This window comes from Odocoileus virginianus, chromosome 17 (assembly GCF_023699985.2).
Source record: "Odocoileus virginianus isolate 20LAN1187 ecotype Illinois chromosome 17, Ovbor_1.2, whole genome shotgun sequence".
Classification (NCBI taxonomy): Eukaryota; Metazoa; Chordata; class Mammalia; order Artiodactyla; family Cervidae; genus Odocoileus; species Odocoileus virginianus.
In genome coordinates, this window is record NC_069690.1 from 31,673,714 (window position 1) to 31,696,115 (window position 22,402).

The following is a 22,402-nucleotide window of genomic DNA, read 5'->3' on the forward strand; positions in this document are numbered from 1 at the left end:
GAGGTGGGTGTTCCCGAGCCGTCTGCCTCTGCAGGTGAATCAAAGGCCCACGGGAGCTCTAACCAGGAATGTTCTCCCCACAGGGGCTGTGGATTTAGCCTCGTATTTTCTAGAGGGAAAAGTGGAGGCTCAAGTCCCTAGCTTCATGCTTGCTGACCTCGGGCAGCTTCTGAGCCTCTGGGAACCTCAGTTTCCTTGATGAAGGTGAGCATTAGGACAACACTTACCCCCAGAGTTACAGTGACACCCTAACATGAAAACACTTGTTCTGTGTCAGTGTGTCGTGGCATAGGCTTGTGGGGACCTGGGTTTTCAGGGGGGCAGCATGGAGGTGGGGGGCGGGTGAAGAGGGCACAGTCTGGGAGAATCTCTGCCTCCCCCTGAGCTCCGTGGTTACACAGGAAAGGTGCAGAGAGATGGGCCGGGTCTCTGCTGGAGAGGGGGGTGTGTAACCTTACCAGGGTGATGCCGTTGGCCTCTACGTGCTGGAGGAGGACATCAGCTGCCCGCTCTGGGTCCCAGCGCACGTCTGGGTCATCTGGGAAATCCCTGGAAGGAAGAAGCACACGTTGGAAACCATTTCTAACAGGGTGCAGGCTCTCCCCTCAGCTCCGGTAGGTGTGTGCACGTGTGGGGTGCTGAGGACGTACAGACCAAACACAGCACACTCAGGGGATCTTGGCTCATGTCATGGCTGGGTGGTTGGGAGGGAAGCAGATCTGTCCACAAGCTGGGGGACAGGTGTGGTCCTCAAGGGCTGAAACATGGGGCAGAACTCTGATGTGTCTCAGTAAAAGTCATGGGAATGGCTTGTTGGTAAAAGTACTCAATTACCTCATTTAACCTCAGACAGCTGTGAAGGAGCCTGGACAATGCAGGTGAGTAGCCTGAGTGTTGCAGGGCCATTAGGGTTGGGTTTGATGCAGGTTTTCTGGCTTACAGGGGAGGTTTCAGCCCCAGGGAGGTGACCCCAGGGGTAGGGGGGTCTCTGCAGGCCACTCCAGGCCTTGTTTCTGTCCACTATCACCACCACCTGCCGATCTGAGGCCAAGGCCATGGTCTGACTCCAGTGTGAAGACCTTATTCATAGTCTTATAACTAGACAGCCATCTCTGCTGCCTCAGGTCCTGGGCGCCACCCCCGTATGCTGGGGGGACAGGGCCCTCCGATTCCCACCAGGAGGTAGATGTCACCTCTCCATGGACACAGGCCATTATCAGACTCATTTAGGACTATGGTCAAAGGAGAGGTGCTGAAAGTTTTTTAGGAGGAAAACGACATGCATCTCAGGGCAGAACAACACAGCGACTTTCTGCACTTCCTTGGCTGCCTCTTCCACACCCCAAGGAGCCTCCTGCCAGGTTGACTTTGAAAGCACCATCCTGCCCATCGTTCTGTCAGGGGCCCCCTAATGCTCCTGCCTCTACAGGACAGACAGCTCAGCTAGCGGCAGGGACTGGACGGGGAGGAAGGGAGAGGCAGGGACCAGGATGAAGTTTGTTAAGCCTCATTCCTGGGGAGCGGGCTGAACATGGGATGGAGAACAAGACCTGCCGAGCTTGAGCAGGAAGAAATTCAGGAATTTTCCAGGGAAATACCCTGGAGTGAGAACAACTACACACGTCCCCTTGGCTGGGAGGCCCGCATAAATGCACCAAGGCGTCATTTTGGAAACCAGGGAACAAGGAGACAATCAGAGGTTGGCAAGGCCAGAAGCCACTTTTGCCTCTAGGGAAAGACATCAGAGCCTAGGAACGGGAGTGGTTGATGGTAGGAAATATGAGGGCAGCAGCTGGAGGCCTGGAAAACATTCAGCTGCTGACAGAGGTGCTGTGAGGAGCAGGGAGACCTTCCAGTCTCCCATCACGGCCAACTATTGGTCAAACCTACTGAGAAGTCAGTTGATTGGCAAGGAAGGCAGGAAGCATGGTTGCTGTTGGTCCAGGTGTCTGGCAGTGCTCGAAGCAAGTGTCCAGTGGATGTTTGCTCTCAACTATGCCCCAGACTTGAGCCTAAACCTTCAAGGGTAGCAGCAGTCTGCCCTTCTGGGAATGCAATTGCCACTAGCTGCCCAGGTACAGAAGGCAACATGGAGGTCACTGCTGGGCAAGCAAGAGTTCAGGCTCAGGGGAGAGAGACAGGGCAGCAGCTGGTGGGCAGCTCCACCCCAGCAGCTCTGCTTGAGCTCTGCCTATGATCAGAGTGGCCCAGTGTCACCAGGGGGCATCGTGACGCCAGGTTGGATGACAGAACACACGAGTTCCAGTTCCCTGCTCACCAGGTGCCCGGGGCCTGTGCCGCATCATCCCTAGAGCTGGGAGGACCTGGGCCACACTGGTGACCTGAGAGCCCTAATGTCTAGGACTTTGTGTCATACGCAATTTTTGAGTGAGGTTGAAATGCTGACTGTGGATGGTAGTTTTTAGGAAAGAGTAGGGGCCTTGGATGAGCTTCCCAGGTAGCACTAGTGGTAAAGAACCCACCTGCCAGTACAGAACACAACAGACTCAAGTTCAGTTCCTGGGTCTGGAAGATCCCCTGAAGGAGGGTCTTCTCATGCCAGGTGCTGCATTAAAGTGCTTGATTGGTTGACTGAGCCAAAGGTAGCTATACCTGCCTTTAGAGGTTGAAACATACAAGTAAGAACTTTAAAAGATAGCAAATTTACAAAAACAGATTAGAGGTGAAAAGAAAAGGAAAAAAGGGGACTTCCCTGGTGGTCCAGAGGCTAAGACTTCTTGCTCCCAAGACAGTGGGTCTGGGTTGGATCCCTGATTGGGAACCTAGATCCCACATGCCATAACTAAAGATCCCACATGCTGCAACTAAGACATGGTGCAGCCAAATAAGTAAAAAAAAAAAAAGAAAAAAGAAAAAATTGAATTGCAGGGGGAGCAAGGCATCCCCAGGGGACCACTTCCCCTCAAAGCAGGAAAATATAAAATTTTATATTTTATTAAAATTTACTTAAGTGTAGAAAAAGTGACGCCTGTGAGATCAACATCATGAGTTGTCTTTTGCCTACGAGTGAAAGTGTTAGTCACTCAGTCGTACCGACTCTTTTCAACCCCATCAACTATAGCCCGCCAGGCTCCTTTGTCCATGGGATTCTCCAGGCAAGAATACTGGAGTGGATAGCCATTCCTATCTCCAGGGAATCTTCCTGACCCAGGGACAGAACCTGGGTCTCCTGCATTGCAGGCAGATTCTTTACTATCTGAGCCACCAGGGAAGACTTTTGCCTAAAGTTCAGCCCTAATCAACTCAAGGCTTGGGTCCAAGTAGTAACTTTTGCAATAGTTCCTTTCTTCTCTGATGGATTAACAATCCCGCCTTAGATAAACATGCCAGCAGCGGTGTGAACACAGGTGAGTCAGCCGGCCGGCCCCTCCTCAAGGGAGTGTTGGTAAACGGCCTTTGCCCTATTTTTCTTGGTGCTGTCCTGCGTTTTGCTGGCTGGGGTCAGGGAGGAGGACTGGAACTGAAGCTGCCATTGAGATGCATGAAGTAACTTAGGTCTGAAAGTGAGGCAGAGCAAAGTCGCCAAAAGGAAGGCGTCCTGGCCCTCCACCCGAGCCCCAGCCAACGCATCTCCTATCACAGGTGTTGTAGTCACTGTGGGTTTTCTGTCATCTGATGCATAACCAGATCTTGATTTAGATATGCCATCATTTTGTAAAGCCTCTATTTTACTGATTATGTAGGTTGTTTCCAATTTTTATTATTGAAAAAAGTTGTAACTAGCACTGTTATAACGTAACGCTTCATATGAATCTCTCAATATTTCCTTGGGATAAAATCCTAGTGATGTCACTTGGGAGTCAGAGATGAAGCAAGGAGAGCCTTGCAGATCTCCCTGTGTGGAGCAGTGTTAAGAGAAGGAAGTGGAAAGTGGGTTAACTCACCAGGAACAGCATCACGGAGAGAGAAAGAGCATAGGCTGGAGGGAAAGACAAACAGGGACAGCTCTTATCAGAGCTCCACGCCTCCTAAAAATCTCAGGTGTTTTATACCTACTTCCTTATCCTAATGACTCATGAAAGTGGAAGTCTCTCAGTCACATCTGACTTTTTGCGACCCCACAGGCTGTAGCCCGCCAGACTCCTCTGTCCATGGAACTCTCCAGGCAAGAATACTGGAGTAAGTTGCTGGTTCCTTCTCAAGGGGATCTTCCCAACCCAGGGATCAAACCCAAGTCTCCTGCACTGCAGGTGGATTCTTCACTGTCAGCCACCAGGGAAGCTGGAGAAGGCCATTTACACTTTTCTACAGCTGGAGAGAGTTGGTTGGAAGGGAATGAGTTACACGTGGAGTGAGAGGCACTAGGGCTGGCTGAGCGGGGCTGCAGTGGAACACGTGTGTTGTCAGGAGCCCCACTTCATCTTGGTAACCAGCCCTTCTCCTGGGAAATCACGTGGATGTCATTCAGCAACAAGAGTGAAACGGAGCAGCTCCAACTGGGACTTGAACTCACGGTCTTTTAACTGAGACCACTACACCTGGTCTCAGGACTTACTGAAGATCAGGTTCTTGATATCTCATCACAGAAAGAATTCAGTGAGAGATAGGTAAGAAGTGGATTCATTTAGAGAGAGACACCCCAGACAGAGTGTGGGCCATCCCAGAAGCCCAGACTGGCACAGGGTAGGGGGTTGTCAATAGGGGTGGTAAATTCATGAGCTACCGAATGTGAGGAGCGTTCCAGCTGTTTCCGGGACAGGGTGGGGATCTGCAGGAATAGGGCCACTGTCCACTTTTTGACCTCTATGGTTGGCCTGGGAACTGTCATGGTGCCGGGTGTGTCACTTAGTTTGCTGATATGTTACAATAATGAATGAATACTGAGGCTCAAGGTCTAGTGGAAATCGAGGGGTTGGCCATTTTGGACCTATTTGGTTCTAATTAGTTTCTGTTGTGTCCTCAGGCTGTGTGGTTCTTTGAAGTGTTGTGCCGGCCCACTTCCCTGCTGTTTCAATGGGAGAACAGAGGCCAAGCCTTAAGAGTAGTCAGGTTTCATATTTAAGGGACATCTGGACTTGCCATACCCAACCTTAGATATGTGTGAACCATGCAGTGGGTTTGCTTCAGCTGTGGACAAGGATTCTGAAGCTGCTCACAGCTCTCCCCAAACCTAGATGTGAGCAGGCCCATGGCAAACAGTAATAAAGTTACCAAGAGGTCCCAGAAACTTCCTTCAATTATTAGCAAGCTACTTCTCGGCTTTTATCGCAATTTTAATAAAAGGATATGGAGATACCTCTGGTGCTGGTGTGCCTGGGTAGCTCTGCTAACACGGAAAGCTGAATAACTCTTTCTGGATGAGACAGAGGATACGGTGGCTGAAAACAGGTTTCTGGCCAGCTTTTGCCAAGTAGAGCGGAGATGACACCTCTGAAGACTTGAGGACAAGGACAAGCAGGGGTTGCATCAGCCACCCCCTGCAGGAGGACTGCAACCTGCAGAGACCTTCAGCTCAGAAATGAAGTGTCTGGCAGGTCACACCTTGAACCTAGATTCTTGATTAAGAGACCTGTGGTCGCTCTACATCTCCTCAGTGAGGTGATGGTTCCTGATAAGAAGCCAGCCCTGGAGAACTAGAAATGAGGGCAGAATTTCCAAGGTCATTCACAAAGGAAGCCTGGAGACTAAAACATTATAAAGACCTGTGAAAGGTTGTTTGAAGAGGCATTTTACAAAGCAGGAAATGCAAGCTGCCAACATATATTCCTCTAATTCTCAGAAGGAGTCAAACAAATGCAGAATTAAAGCTCCACATGGTGTGGAGGAGGGCTCACAGGAAGGGGCCAGTTTACTGGCCACACCTGTGCCGGATGGTCACCGGATTTGTGCCTTTTGACCTTTCTAGAAATGACTCTAAGGAAGTAATCAGCCTAACAGTGGAAGTCCACTCAGGCAGAGACACCACTTTCACTGCATTTACAGAGGGAAAGAGGCTGCAGTTCTGTAGTTCTGCCACCAGGGAACAATGTCTTTAACTTCCTGAACTGTGGCTTATGAAAAATGCTAAAGATAACACAAGAGTTTTAGGGCATGTTCAAAGTCAAAGCAAAGAAAGTTAAATACACCCAAGGAAAGGAATGTTAAAACAAAATCGGAAAAAAAGAACTCCAGTAACTAAACTTTAGTTTTGCTCCTGATTTAAGAATGAGACTCATGTGAAAGAGGAAACCTATTTATAGAAGAATTGAATTTTGGAAACAAAGCCCTTCTGTGAGAGCACTTCCAAATAAAGGGCTCTGGGTTCAAGAGTCCAGGTACCCTGGCCTGGGCTCCCCAGAAAGCAGCACCTGAGGAAGGCCTGTTGGGGGCTGTGACCCAGAGCCGGAGGGCAGTCGCAGGGGGAGGGGTGGCGGTGCAGACTTGCGGTCTGGCCCGGAGTCCCGCGGGCTGGCCGCCGGACCTCGAGAAAGCCATCTCAGAGCCGCGCATCTGTCCGGGAGGAGGAAGAGGGACGTACTGATCTTAGGGGGCTAGCTCTCCAGCACTTGAGGGCCGACAACGCTTGCTGGACTCCGCGCGAGGGCAGAGCGGGGCAGGGCAGGGCTCCCAGAGCATGGGATCTCTGCACCTTTACCCGCGGGCCCAGCGTGGACGGGGCACCAAGCGTGGGCACCACTGCAGATGCAGGGTCCGGGGTGGGTGGGTGGGGGGGGCACCTCCAGCCGCAGGGGCCGCAGAAGCGCCGGGGGCACCTCGTGGGGACGCGGCCTTGCGACCCCCGAGGGGATGGGACGGGAGCTCCAGACGCGACCGGACACAGGACGCGGCGCCCTCGGGGTGCAGTGAGCGAACATGGCATTAATTCCGCTGGAAGAGGCCCCAAACCTAGCCTTGCCCTGGACTTCCGCGCTCGGCCCGGGAGGTTCAGAAGAATAACTGTGACCTGCTCTGCACTTTTTAGTGACTGCCCTCGGTCGTGTGGGGCGTGGCCTCGGGGTGGTGGGCGCGGTGGGCTCTCCCCTCCTCCCTCCTGCCGGACTGGGGACCCTGGGGTGGGCACAGTCATCGCGCCCGGCGGGCGCTGCGTGCGCCCTTATTTGGGCCTGTGGCTCGTCCTCCACGCCCCTCCCCCACCCCCCGACTCCGGCATATTTCTAAACCGAGGACTTCCTCTGTCATCCGGGCGGGCAAAGGTCACCCGAGTTCAGGGCCACCGGAGGTGGGCGGGGCGCAGGCGGGTCACCTGGGCTGCTGCGCGGCGGGGGGTCGCTTCCCGGAATCTCCAGGGACCAGCCCTAGCGGAGGAGAGAGGAAAAGAAAGGGAAAGGTGAGGAGGAAAGAAGGGACCAGGAAGAGGCTGAAACAGATCACAGTTGGTGTCTGTGAAGCATCTGGGCTGCCAGCCACCCCACCCCCAGAAGCAATTTAAGAGTGTGGACAATGACCCAGGAGACCCTTGTCCACAGAGGCTCCTCGCCCTCCTTTCTCAGGCACATAAAAGGAACCTGCAGGTCAGGGCTATCAGGCAGGGCTGTAGCTCACCTTTCTCAGGAAGACACAAGTTTTACATTAATTAGTACCCCAACAAGGTGTGTAAATCCCGCGAAGTTCTTGTGAGATCTTTTCCCCCAAATTGCCAATTTGCTGTCTTACGTGGCAGCTGAGAAACAGAACTGCTCACTGAGCTCACTTCAGCGGTCACAGGGCTCAGCTGGGAGGCCCAGGTCTCTGTCCCCACCCCTCCCCTCTCCCCAGGGGACTCCCAAGGGCCCCCCACCCCCACCCCCCAGGCAGAGGCTGTGTAGTGTTGCTCAGGACAGAGAACGGCTGGGGCATAGACTTCGGACACTTCTCAATCTTCTGGTGCCTGAAATGTCTCCCTCATTCCCCTTTTTTAAAAAAGCCAAATTTAGGGTCATGTGAGAGAAGGGGTTCATCCCTGCCTTCAGCAAGCACCTGGAACGCCATCACGTGCCAAGTGAGAAGAGCAGAAGCAAAGCCAGAGAGTGGATGTGGAGTCCCTGTGGGCGGTGCGGTCAGCCCACTAGGATACCCTGGAGTCCCAGCGTGGGAAGGGGGTTGCCAAACCAGGGAGCCCCTGGGACATCTCAGGGTGAAAGGGAACCTTAACTGTAGATTCCACTGAACTGCAAGGCACTGCAGAAGGATCAGACCAGTGCTCAAATAATGAAGTCCAGGGCAAAAAGGCACTGCAAGAAACAGTCAAACATGTTGCTGTGATGGTTCAGAGAGGAAATGTTAAGGTTGTACAGTATGGATGGAAGTTTCACGTAGGCGGCGGTGTCTGTGCTGGGTCAGGGTGAACAGGCCTCCGGACAGGGGCTAGAGTTCTAGAAAGAGAAGAGTGGAGCCATGGCGTGCGGGGTGAGTGTGGGGCCGTGACTGAGGGCACCTGTCTCGTGTAGAGATCTTCGCACAGCGAGGAGCACGGGGAAGTTTCCTCAGGGCAGTGGCTGGATCGGGTTTGCTTTAGGACGTCAGCCTGGGAAAGTGAAGGGTGAACTTGGGGGTGGAGCACTGTTAGTCCTCGGCAAGGGTCCAGACCAAAGAGGAGGCCCTGGGGATGGGAGAGAGAAAGGCGCCCAGAACACTTATGGAAGGAGACTTTGTCAGATTTAGTGCCTGACTGGACAGTACAAGCAAGGAAGAAAACGCCGTTGGAGGTGACTCCAGCGTCACACGTGAGGACTTCATGTTTGCCTGGTGCCTTCCTTACAGTCACAAAGTGTTGGTTGCTCAGCTGTGTCTGACTCTTTGGGACCCCATGGACTGTAGCCCACTGGGTTTCTCTGTCCATGGAATTCTCCAGGCAAGAATACTGGAGTGGGTTGCCATTCCCCTCTCCAGGGATCAAACCTAGGTATCCCACATTGTGGGCAGATTCTTTTACTGTCTGAGCCACCAGGGAAGCCCATGTCACAGGTGTCACTTTATTTAGTCACTTGGTGATTAAATATATATCACTTGGTGTAATAATGCAGAGTGCTAGGAAGAGCACTGAAACTGGTGATACCCAGCTATAGAGAGCTCTGTCAACTGGGGCTTCCTTTTTTTGGTTTGTCTTAAGACTGTTGAAATTAAAACACTGTTAAAAAAAAAAATTCTCATGAAGGAGCTGTAGCCATGGAGAAGCTCTCCGGGAATAACCTCAAGGGAGCAGGAACCAGAACCATAGCTTGGCGAGCTCTCGAGTCAGGTTGGGGGAGAAGGGAGGGGTCTGGTGGGGCAGAGACAGAGTATACCAGTCCACGGGACCGTGCCGGCAGGGCTTGAGGAAGGAAAGGCCACTGGATTTCACCCCTTGGGGGGAATAGGGGTGGCCCTGGAAGCAGGTCCCATGAAAAGGGGCAGGTGGTGCAGAAGAACGGGTCAGTGGGTGGTGAGAGAGCAGCACCAGGAGCTTTAAGAAGTTTGGGAGGAAGAAAGAGGTGGGAGGCCTGAGGGACTTGGGAGTCCAGGAAGGGTTTGTGCAGCTGTGAGGATGTCTAAGGATGTGGCAAACCAGTCAGCCATGGTGGTAGAGAGTAAGCTACCCACGGCGAGCAGGAGGAGACAGGTAAGGCCCAGGCGATCTGGCCACAGAGGATGGACATGTGAAGCAGGGAGCAGAGCTGCGGACTCAAGGCAGGCTAACAGCTCCCTTGTCATCAGCGTGGTGAGGATGAAACGAGGTAAAACCTGATGGACACTTAGAGCCTGGCATGTGGTCAGGGTCCTGTAAAGGTCAGCTCTTGAGCTGACTCTGGATTGGATGGTATTTGATGCCAAGGAAGGAAAGGGGTGATGGGTGCTGGGCCACAGAGAAGTGCGGTCGGCAGGGGCCTTGAAAGGATCGGAAGGACTGGTCGGCAGGAAGGCCTTGAAAGGGGCCTTCTGAGGATTCCACCTGTGTTTCAGTCACAGGACCTCTCTGCAGAAGCCTGGACGCAGAGGGTGGGGGTTGAAAGATGGAGACAAAATGGATACATGGCTGGAGGGCTGCACAGGAGCAGGGGAGGGAGCTGAGAGGACCCAGGTACCCTCCACAGCAACCTCGGGGGCGGTGGTGCAGTCAGCGGAGGTGAATGCTCAGGCTGCCCGGAAGAGGACTGAGAGGAGGCTCCACAGTGACCTGGCTGGCAGGATGGGGAGGCTGGGAGTGGCCTGCCTGATGGCTATGGATGGACACCCCAGCACCAAGGGTGAGGCTGGGTGCTGGTCATGAGCACGAAGGGCACAGGGCCCAATGATTTACGAAACGGGAGTGTCCTGGTGGCCATCCAAGTTTACTGGGAGGTATGCAAACATCTTCCCTATGAGTTTCAGCAGCTATGAGAAGGGCCTGGTGAGATCAGCAGCTGGCCAGGTGCAGCTAAGCAAGTCAAGAGTGACCCCAAAGCTGTAACTGGCCTGCAGGGGGTCCCAGGCATCCCTGACAGACAGGCTGGGAGGTGGGACTATGGGACAAGGCTCTAATCAGTGTATGCTTACTCTAACTCAACAGGATTAATATTAATTGCTGACTTTGTAATAGTTCAGTGAGAACTTTTATATAATCAGTGAAGTAAAGTGTTTACAAAGTCTCACTGTTCAGTTGCTTAATAGAGATTAACATCTCTGCTGCCAGTGGTGAGTTGTGAGTGAGAGATTCTGCCCCTCATGGATGGCTTCTGAAGCAGCCAGTGCTTCCAGGGTCTTGTGAGATGTGGCTGAGCTCAGAGCTAAGGTTGTGTCATTGGTACTCGGGCTCGGGGGATGGCGTGCTCTGGGCGACACACACAGGTCCCCCCAGGAATGCCAGTGACTGGAGACTGGAGACTCCAGTATTTTCTTCCTCACTGTCTGTCCTTCTTGCTCTTACATTCCTATGAGAAAACTTGCTCCTACACTTATGCTCCAAGAAAAAAGACCAAATAATGCCCCTTCCCAGGTGACCTGATCCAAGCTTCCCCTGTCCCAGGTGACGTGATTCAGGCTTATCCACTCCACTTCTCTGTCTCGGGAAATGGGAGTTGCAACTCAGAAACAGCAGCTCAGAGGTTCCCAAACATTACTGTGCTTTACGATCATCTAGGGAGTCTGTAAAAAAATGCAGAATCTAGGTTTCTTACCTCACTAGGGTCAAGGTCTTATCCTGGAGGTGGACAGGAAGCCCACACTGCAAACCCTGATGTGTAACTAAATAGCTTCTTACTCTATGTATCATGCCAGCGTGAACAGCTGTGGGATAGTTAATGATGATTCCAGCAAGGCCATGGGACGGACGGTTTTATTAGTCAAGTAAGTTATGATACAGGTATCCCGTGGAATAGTATGCCTCACTGAAAAATGAACTGTATTTGTGCTTGTGTATGTAAATCTGCATTTGTAAAGTATTGAAGGTATGGAAGTTTACACATTGAGTAGTTAACAGTGGTTTTCTCTGAGGAGAGAAGCATATGTGGAGGGAGATATTCATTTTTCCTCACTGGATATATTTTTCTACTGTTTGTTTTTACAGTGTACATCATAAATATTGTTATTAAATATTACTGTCATTTTCAGAACAGCTTGAGTGAGACATAATTCACATAATTTTGCAGTCCACTCATTTAAAGTGCACAATTCAGTGTGGTGCGTTTTTTTTTTTTTTTTTTTTTTGGTATGTTCACAGAGTTGTGCAACGGTCATTGCAATTTTAGGACATTTTCGTCATCTCAGAAAATAAACCCCATTATGAGTCATTTCCCACTCCCTTTCCCTCCCCACTCTTGGCAGCCACTGATCTACTTTGTGTCTGTGGATTTGCCTGCCCTGGGTATTTCAGATAAATGGGATCATACCCTGTGTGGCTGCCTGTTTACAGGCTTCTTTTTAGGTTCATGCAGTCTGTAGCATGTGGTGGGACTTCACTCCTTCTTGTGGTTGAATAATAGTCCGGTGTATGGCCAGACCATGCTTTGCTCATTTACTCATCTGTGAATGGACATTTGAGTCATTTCTACCCTTTTGCTACCATGCATGGTGCTGCTGTGTGCATTCATGTACATGTTTTCAACTGAATGTTTTCAGTTCTTTTAGGTATTTATGTTGGAGTAAGATTGCTGGGTAAAGGTAATTCTGTATTTACATTTTTGAGGAACTAACTGCCAAACTGTTTTACACAAACCCACCAGTGCCTGAGGGGTCCAATTTCTTTGTATCCTGGCCTGCATTTAGTAGTTCCCTTTTTATTTTTTTTAAATTGGTCAACCTAGGGAGTGTGAAGTAGTGTCTCAGAGTGGTTTTGATTTTCATTCCTGTAATAACTAATGATGTTGAAAATCTTTTCCTGTGCTTATTGGCCATTTGTGTATCTTCTTTGGAGAAATGTCCATATAAGTCCTTTGACCATTTAAAAAATTAGGTTGTTTGTCTTTTTGTTGTTGCTTATAGAAGTTCTTTATATATTATTTTATATGTTATAAATATAACAAATATATATATATAACAATATAATTACTATGTTGTTGTTGTTGTTTAGTCCTTCAGTCATGTCCAACTCTTTTGTGCTCCTATGTACTGTAGCATGGGATCTCCCAGGCAAGAATACTGGAGTGGGTTGCTATTGCCTTTTCCAGGGTTCTTCCTGACCCAGGGATGGAACCCACGCCCCTTGTTTCACCTGTATTGGCAGATGGATTTTTTTTTACTGCAGAGCCACCAGGGAAGCCCATATATACTATATAATATATAAGGATATATTACATTTGTCTGTATCTATCTCTGGATATTAATCCTTTTTCAGATATATGATTTGCAAATGTTTTCTCTCATTCTGTGAGTTGTCTTTTCATTTTCTTGATGGTATGCATCAAGCAAAAAAGGTTTTAATTTGGCCTGTTTTTTCTTTTGCTAATGGTTGATGCTTTTGGTGTCATATCTAAGAAGGTTCTGCCTAACCCAAACTCATGAAGATTTACTCCTATATTTTCTTGCAAGTGTTTGATAATTTTAGCTCTGCTGTTTGGGTCTATTTGAGCTAATTTTTGTGTTTAGTGGAGGGGAAGGGAAGCTTGTTCTCTGGTATATGGATATCCATTTGCAGAAGAGACTGTGTTGCCTCAGTGAATTGTCTTGGCAGCACTGTTGAAAATCAACTGACTATATATGTGAGGGTGACAGTATTACTAAAAAAGGTAAAAAGAAGAAAAAGAAAACCTAAAAAAGAATAAACCCTATAAATCCTTCTAATACTGAAACTGGCTAGTTAAGCTGTGGGGCTTCCGAAGTGGCTCAGCGGTAAAGAATCTGCCTGCGAATGCAGGAGACCTAGGTTCGATCCCTGGGTCGGGAAGATCCCCTGAAAGAGGAAATGGCAACCCACTCCTGTATTCCTGCTTGGAGAATTCCATGGACAGAGAAGCCTGGTGGGCTACATCTCAGGGAGTGTCAAAGAGTTGGAGACAACTGAGCATGCAGGCATGCAGCCCTGCAGAACCAGGCCTGTCTCACCATGACAGTTTTGCCAGAGGACCACTACATCACCTTACGTTGCAACACACACAGGCAGCTGCAGTGTTTCTTGTCCTAAGGGCTCTCATCCCCCAGATGACTAAGACTTTTTTCTTGGAACTTGGTGTGGTGGGGAAATAATCTTAAAGGCTGACCCGGTGACATTTCCTCTGGACACAGACACTTTGTCTGTAAGGCTTGAGTGGGAGAGAATTAGTTGCCTCTCATCCAGAGTTTTTGGTTCCTAGTGCAATTACTGCAGATGCTATAGACTGAACATTTATGTCCCCTAAAAATCCATATGTTGAAACCCATTTTCCCAGTGTGATGGTACTTGGAGGTGGGACCTCTGGGAGGTAATGAGGTCACAAGGGCAGAATCCTCATGAATGGGACTAGTGTCCTTAGAATAGAAACCCTAGAGCGCTCCCTTGGTCCTTCCACCACGTGAGGACACAGCAGGAAGGTAGCAGTCCATGAATCAGGAGACAGGGCCCCACCAGACACCAAATCTGCTGACACTGTGATTTTGGACTTCTCAGCCTCCACAGCTGTGAGACACAATTCTGTTACGAGCTACCCAGTCTGCGGTGTTTTTGTTCTAGCTGCCCAAATGGACTGTGACAGGGGGGTAAGGGTGAGCTGGCTAAACTCAGTTTGGTTCTTAGAGGGTCTACTTCTTAGTTTTTTAATATCCCTATTCAGGGATTCCTTGGTGGCTCAGTGGTAAAGAATCAGCCTGTCGATGCAGGAGACACGGTTTCCTGATCTGGGAAGACCCCATCTGCTGCAGAGCAGCAAAGCCTGTGCGCCACAACTATTGAGCCCGTGCTCTAGAGCCTGAGGACTACTGAGCCCTCACGTCCTGGAGCCCATGCTCCTCAACAAGAGAAGCTGCTGCAGTGAGCAGCATGCACAGGCACCACAACCTGAAAGTAGCCCCCACTCGCCGCAACTAGGGAAAAGCCTGTGTAGCAGTGAAGACCCAGCCCAGCCAAAAATAAATAAGTAAATAATTATATACATAAAAAAAGATCCCATGTGCATGCTGCAACTAAGACCTGGTGCAGCCAAATAAATAAAGAAGAATAAAAATGTTAATTTATTAATTAAAAACATCCCTACTCTGCTTCCCGAGGAAAGGACCAAAGTGTGTGACAAGGGACATAGTCTGCCATGGGTGCCAGGAAATGTAGGAGTGCTCAGTAAAATGGAAAGCACTTAAAAACAAGTCAGCTACATTGCTGAGTTGAGCACATGACCCTCCATTTATAGAACAACCACATCTAAACACATTCTGCTCTGCCCCTGAGAAGATCTAGGAGCTATAGGAAAAGTCACCATCTCATCCAGTTGTTGCACATATAAGACGAGAGAAGCCCAGAGAGAGGGCATTATTTGCCAAAGGTCATACAGTAGGCCTTACAAGCTAAAGCCACATTTCATGACTCCTGGACAAAAGCTCTTCCATCACACTGTACTTTCTCCTCTTTTTCTTTTCTCTGGTCTTGATTTTCCTCATATTCACCCTTCCTTCATCTGCCAGCAGGAATCTGTTTAAGTTGAAACATGGACTTACACTTATAGTCCTAGCAACATCTCCATTTCACTCTCTTCCCTCAAACTCCATAGGAAATGACAGCAAAAGAAATAATTACAGAGCACCAACTTTGATGAAGCAACTAAACCACCATATCAGAAAATCACAGGACATAGAACATACCTGCCTGGTAAGATCTGCCCCAGAGAGGAGGTGCACAGCTGGCCAGCGGTGCTTTACCTTGGCACTTCCAACAGGATTTGGAAATGCCTCAGAATCAAGCCTCACCTTCTAAGAAACAATATACTATAAAATAAATTCAGTGAAACTGTCGGTTTACAACTGATATACGCTCATTATCAAAACTAAGGAAAATACAGAAGAGTGTAAAGGAAGTATATACTGCTTTTTAAACTCAATATTCTATCAGGAACATCTTCCTAGACTATGAACTATGCATGGAAAACTTTGAATTGTGTGGGACTGCCCTGGCGGTTCAGTGGTTAAGACCGCATACTTCTGATGCAAGGCACTCGGGTTTTCTCCCTGGTTAGGGAATTAAGACCCCACATGCTGTGGGGCAACTAAGCCCAAGTGCTGCAACTACTGAGCCCTCACACTGCAACAAAAGATCCCAAATGACATAAGGAATATCCCGAGGCAGCCAAATAAATAAATATTTAAAAAGAAAATTTTTCATTGTGGCTTAATGTTCTGGACCATGGCTATATAATTAATCACCTACTGCTACGTTAGATTGCTATCAATTTTTTTTGCTGTAATGAATATTACAACACACAGTCACCTTGGTTCCTATTTTTGTGGTGTATTTACAGCCTCTTTCAAGGAGCAGAATCAGCCACAAATACATGCCTTGTTGAAGCCAGCCTCCCTGGTCCCACTCTTCTTCTAAACTGACACGTGACTCGATGACCCAGCCTCCCTCCAGCTCCCAGGATAACTTGCCTTTGAAGCAGCACGGGAGCAGCCCTCCATGTTGGCACAGTCGCTCTGTATCAGCTCGGTCCACTGCAGTCTCCTCCCACGGCTCCTTTTCTAGGAAACATCGCTGTCCTTTGTGCCCTCTGGGAGGATGGGCGCCCTGCCCTGCTCTTGCCAACTGGGACTGGAACGCTGCCCTCTCACTGTACCCGGTCACTTCTTTGTGTCTTTGGAGAAAAGGCCCTGCGAAGAGCTTTGTTTTATCTCTTTATAGTAAGAGGACGCTTGGTCACGTTCACTTTGGCACTTGGCATATGGTCTGTTTTGGTTTCTGGAAAGGGCTGGCTTTTATGGGGTCTCAGGAGGAGAGGGGGTTAGTTACCAGTGGGACCCCAGCAGCCCCAGGCTCTCTGCTTTGTGGCTTCCCTTTCACTGATTTGTGTGCATTTATTGGAAAACACAGAGACTTCCAGGAACTGGTAGCAGGCCAGGCTCATTTATGTTGCCTAGTGGGTACTGGCGGAGAAGGCAATGGCACCCCACTCCAGTACTTTTGCCTGGAAAATCCCATGGATGGAGGAGCCTGGTAAGCTGCAGTCCATGGGGTCACTAAGAGTCAGACACGACTGAGCGACTTCACTTTCACTTTTCACTTTCACACATTGAAGAAGGAAATGGCAACCCACTCCAGTGTTCTTGCCTGGAGAATCCCAGGGACGGGGGAGCCTGGTGGGCTGCCGTCTATGGGATCACACAGAGTTGGACATGGCTGAAGTGACTTAGCAGCAGCAGTGGGTACTGGGTTCTATTTCCTCGTTCAACTCAAATCAGTCTGTTAAGGTCTTGGGATTGTTAATGCCAGGATGATGTTGAGACAAGCACTGGGAGAAAAGATGCTGAAACCTTAGGATGGTGGAGCCAAACTGATAGAGAGGGAAAATCAAGATGTAGAAAAATACTCCCAAACCTAAGTGCTCACTTAGGACTTCCAGAAGGCTAAAAATAACCATGCAAGTCAGGGATCAAGGCTGTTTTCTTTAAAAAAAAAAAAAAAAAAAAAAAGGTGAAAACAGTTTTACTGAAGTCCCAGGAATTGGTTTGCTATTCACCATTTCTGGATCAATGAAAAAAAAACCGAGGAAAGGGGGTTGGAGATCACACACTTAAGAGCTGCCACAGGAAGGAAGCTTCTGGTGAGAGCCAAGTAGCCTGTTTATTCAACAAACATGCATCAAGCAACTATGTATCGAGTGTTAGGACAGTGGTTGGGGATATAGGAATAAGAGATACAGAGGGGCTTATGGAGTAAAAAAAATAAGGTATATGTTAGGATATGATGGGACAGTGACAATGTAGCCAAAGTGCCCAAGAAAATCTGGGCAAATCATGGATGTTGCAAAGTCAAAGGTAATCTTGAGCTGGGGTTTCAAAGGATGAATAGGAGTCTGCTAGAGAGCCAGAATGTAGGGAGTTGGGAAGGGAGGAAGCAGTCAGAGGAGTGCGGGCACATGCATGAGTGTGGATGCAGAAGAAAGGTTGGTGTGTTTGCAGCCTGACTTGCATACAAGAACCGACTGGGGTGCTGGGAATCCTCCACTTTTGTGGTGGGAATAGATGTGATGTGGGTACAGCAGGTATGGGATACTAGGAGCAGAGATCAGATCACGATCAGCTCTGAGACCCCAAAAGTTTCTCCCAATGGTTGGTTGTTGGGCCCTGATGAGTTTTTATGGGCCTGGTTACGACTGGAAGGTCTACTTTGTTTTATTTCATTACAATCTGTGTGTGTGTGTGTGTGTGTGTGTGAGTCATTCAGATGTGTCCAACTCTCCAATCCCATGGGCTGTAGCCCATCAGGCTCCTCGGTCCATGAGGATTCTCCAGGCAAGAATACTGGAGTGGGTTGCCACGCCCTCCTCCAGGGGATATTCCCGATGCAGAGATCGAACTTGGGTCTCCTGCATTGCAGGCAGATTCTTTACCATCTGAGCTACCAGGGAAGCCCCCCTTAAACCCCTCCCCATTTCCAGGCTAAGCCCTTTGGAGCAGCATATCTGACCCTCTGCCCACTGGTCCTTCAGAATGAGGCCCTGAGAAGACCACAGTGTTTATAAAAAGGCTTAAAAAGCATTACTGTCTTTTCAAGGGACTCTATGCTTTGAACTTACCAAAATGTATACAGAATTGTTTCTAATTTAGCCTTCACTTATATGGATAGAAGCTGAGTACAGAGGGAAGAATTTTTATTAGTCATGTAGTAGTAGTCTTTAAAAATATATAATCATTTTATTGCACTTCACTATTGTGCTTCGAAGATACTGCATTTTTAATGAACTGAAGGGTTGAGGACCTGTGACAGTAAGTCTACTACTGGCACCATTTTTCCAAGAACATTTGTGTGACATTTCAGTAATTCTTGCAATATTTCAAACTTTTTCATTATTATATTAGTTATGGTGATATGTGGTCTGTGATTTTGATGTTATTGTTACAACTGGCTGAAGGCTCAGATGATATCTACTTTTCAATTAAGGTATGTATGTTATTTTTTTTAGATATAATGCTATTGCATACTTAATAGACTACAGTATAGTGTTGACGTTACTTTTATATGCACTGGGAAACCAAAAAATTCCTATTGACTTGCTTTATTGCAGTGGTCTGGGCCTGAACTTGCAGTATCTTTGAAGTCTGCTTGTACTTTAAAAAGTAATACAGAAAAAAAAAAAAAAGTAATACAGAAAAAATTAATAAATAAAAAGTAATACAGGCTTCCTTTAAAAGAAAAAAAAGCAAAATAAAACTGTACAGAATTCTGTGAAATTAAGAAGTGCTAGAGTCCTTCCTTCCCTGGCCCAACTAAAGAGCAGCTGCTATTGACAAGTCTGGTGTGTGTTCTTTTAGAATATACATACAGAAATGTGTGTTTACTTTTTGTTCTGAAATGTAAATGAAACAATTCTATGGACTCCAGTACAAAAGCAACAAATGAATACTCAGTCTGTAGGCTGCATTTCCCAGTCACATTCAGTTCACAAGTGTCCGGGAGAGGGTCTCTAAGCCCTTTTCTAGCCTGAACCTCAGCACGTGCACAACTACTGTTTCTGCAAACACAGCAGCGGTGCCTATCAGGCCAACACCCATTATCCAGTTCCTGGACCTTGAACTGTTCTTTTTCCTCAGCCTCTAGCACGGCACCTTGCCCATTCCAGGAGCTTTAATCTGTATCTGTTAATAACATTCATTTAAACATCACATGGTTCATTAAATTAGCAGAACCTACAAGTATTAAGGAACTGGGTAAGGTGACCAAGAGTATCCACTTAGTTGTCTAATGACTTAGATGCCTCCTCTTGAAAATGGAACTGTTTTCTCTCTTTTAGGGGTTGGCTAAGGGGCTTACTTAGGTGAGCTCCTCTGGCTAAATGCCTCATTGGAATCCAGCCATGAAGTTCAGAGCAATGGAAGAAAGCACTGACAGTACACAACGTCAGATGTTCTCTTAAGCACATGTTGGTGGTTCGCTTACACTAACAAAGTGGTGACCTAGTTTCCCGCAGAAAGTCAGGAATAAATTCTGTCTTCCTTTCTGCTTCAGAATCCTAGCACTGACTGCCATTTATTAAACGTCTGACCTCAGAGGAGTCTCTTAAGCTTCAGTTTCTTTGTGTGAAACTAAAAAAGGATCATTAAAAAACCTGTGTTTGTACAGTCATTTGAAGAATTGAACACGGTGACCTTTGTGCGATTGAGAGTCAGGCTTGGAGGAGTCAGAGCACAGTGACCAGATGGCCTCGGCTGCAAGACCTGCTCTGCCAGTGTCAGCTGGATGACCCCAGGCAGATGACTCAGCCTCTCACTAGTCCTCTGTTTCTCATCTATAACCTGGGGACATAGCTGGATTATTTTCAAGATTAAGTAAGATCATGTGTTTAGCGAGGTCCTTGGCACTGACAGTGAGTTGAATGTATAGTTACCATGATTATTCTGAATGTGGGCCCACCATGAAACTTTCTTTTCTCCTCGTCCCCTTCATCCTTCCCTTTGACTCGTCTAAATAAACCAGAGCAGGATTCCAGAGCTCTGCATTGCTGGGTTAGGAAACTAGAGGCTGAAAGACTGAAAACTGCATGCTGCCAGGGACTGAACTGTATTCTCCGCAAATCTGAGGGTTGAAGCCTCAATCCCCAATATGACTGTAGTTTGAGATGGGGTCTTTAGGAGGTCATTAAGGTTAAGTGAGGGGCTTCCCAGGTGGTGATAGTGGTAAAGAACCCACATGCCAACGCAGGAGACATAAGAGACTTGTGTTCGATCCCTGGCTCGGGAAGATCCCCTGGAGGAGGGCATGGCAATCCACTCCAGTATTCTTGCTTGGAGAATCCCCACAGACAGAGGAGCCTGATAGGCTATGGTCCATAGGGTTGCAAAGAGTCAGACATGACTGAAGTGACCTTAGCATGCACGCGCACAAGGTTAAGTGAGGTCATAATGGTGGGCCCTAACCCTATAGGACTGTGGCCTTGTAAGAAGAGGAAGAGAGAAACTTCCCTCTCCCCTCTGTGAGCAGATAGGGAGAAGATGGCCATCTGCATGCCAAGAAGCAAACCCTCTCCAGAAATCAACCCTGCTATACTTTGATTTTATACTTTCAGCCTCCTGAATTGTGAGAGAAAAATATTTCTGTTGTTTAAGCTGCCCAGACTCTGGTATTTTGCCACGGTGGCCTGAGCAGACTAAGACATCTGGCTTCCTTGAATCTTCAAACTGGCTGTGGAATTATTTATTTTTAACAAGTTTATGACTCCTCTTCCAAGCAGCGTCTTACAAGTAGGGGATGTTGCTGAAGCTGCACAATCTTTTGGATATATAAAAAGTATAATAAATTAAGTCAAGTTCTTAATTTCTTAACAAAAGGACATATGCACCAACATGAAAAGGCTCAATGGCCAAAGAGGAGATGACTGCAGTATCAAAGAGCATAATGATTTAAACTGACAAACTGAACATGTAAGTTCCTGAGTGCCCCATCCAACAAACCAACAAGTAACTGATTACTGGTGCAGGTACGTAGGGGATCAACTTCTATTCTGAAAATGGCGACAAAAGGGAAAGAAGCATGTTGGCTTGTCTTTTGGAGTCAAACTATATATATCAGGGTAACTAAATAGCCCCAGTTGATAAAGTTCTGCTTTATAGAAGAATTATAGCTGGTATATTTGGAACTCGGATTTAGAGACTTACCATTTTGCAATCTCTACTTAATTAATGATTACTAATCATGAAAGCACTACATGAAAGGTTGATGTGGGTCTTTACAATGAAAAGGAATGGCTGTTACCACGTAAACTCACCAACTGATTGTAGGATCACTGAAAGTGAGACAGTACACGTCTCCTGAAATGATGGAATGGGGAGGATATGGTATGGCTTCTGGTCCCTGAAAGTTAGTGCTCGTTTCCAGTTTGCAAGAAATACAGAGGCTAAAACAACCACTGAGGCAATACCACGAGGAAGCAGACAGACAAGTCTTTCTACATGACGACTGACTCAATTTTTTCAACAATCAATGACATTGGGAGGGGGAAGGGATATGAAGCATATCTACCAGCTATAATGTGTGCACTTTGTTTATATCCTGATTTGAACAAACCAACTGTGAAAAGACACTTTTGAGCTACTGAAAGCAGCTCAAAATGGACTGGGTGTCCATTTTGAAACCAAGGAATTGCCATTACTATCCATTTTGTTTGATGGGTTGCTACTGATGTTGTGGCTGCATGAAAAAAAAGTCTATCTTCTTAAGAGATCTATCTCTAAGTACATAAGATAGAATAACCTGATGGTTGGGTTTTCTTTAAAATACTTCATACATGGGAGGAAAAAATTGGGAGACTGGGACTGACATATACACACCATTATATAAAAATATATAAGGACCTACTATACAGCACAGGGCACTCTGTAATGGCCTATATAGGAAAAGAATCTGAAAAAAAGAGTGGATATGTGTATATGTATAACAGATTCACTTTGCCGTGCAGCAGAAACTAACACAACATTGTAAATCAACTATACTCCAATAAAAAGAAAAAACACAGCTAAGTTATAACTGCAAAATAGCCCCTAAAACTTCACACACAAAAGATATTATATTGTATGGGGATAGATGCACACATAGCAAAGGCTTGATAATTACTGGCCTTAGACAACAGGCATGTGAGGGTTCATAATACTGTTCTTTACACTTCTGACATATTTTATTATTTTATTTTAAAGATTAAAGAAGTAGCTATCTTAAGACAAAATCTGAACAGAAGTTGAAAAAATTCATTTGCGTTATACTGTCATTTGAAAACAAATGTGAAACTATGTCTGGGCAACTTCTCAAATAAGAATGTTCTTACCCACCCACATGAGTTCTTTTGTGTCTTTTGAGTGTACCACTGTGTATTTATTGCCACTTAATTTCCACATTGTTAAAAGA

At 47.4% G+C, this 22,402-nt stretch overlaps 1 protein-coding gene across 8 annotated transcripts in view; it reads right to left on the reverse strand.

The window, feature by feature from the left end:
- Positions 1–22,402, reverse strand: part of PIGL (phosphatidylinositol glycan anchor biosynthesis class L) — a 47,231-nt gene that overhangs the window by 16,467 nt on the left and 8,362 nt on the right. For 4 of the 8 annotated variants that reach the window (XM_070479186.1, XM_070479185.1, XM_070479187.1 and 1 more), the window contains exons 3-5: positions 15,940–16,142; positions 7,205–7,256; positions 459–549 (exon numbers count right to left, since the gene is read on the reverse strand). In XM_070479186.1, coding sequence (XP_070335287.1) covers positions 459–549; positions 7,205–7,256; positions 15,940–16,142 — 346 coding nt within the window. Of the gene's footprint in view, positions 1–458; positions 550–7,204; positions 7,257–15,939; positions 16,143–22,402 lie in introns of those variants that run through there. The other 4 variants (XM_070479190.1, XM_020887567.2, XM_020887573.2 and 1 more) reach the window with 3 other exon arrangements.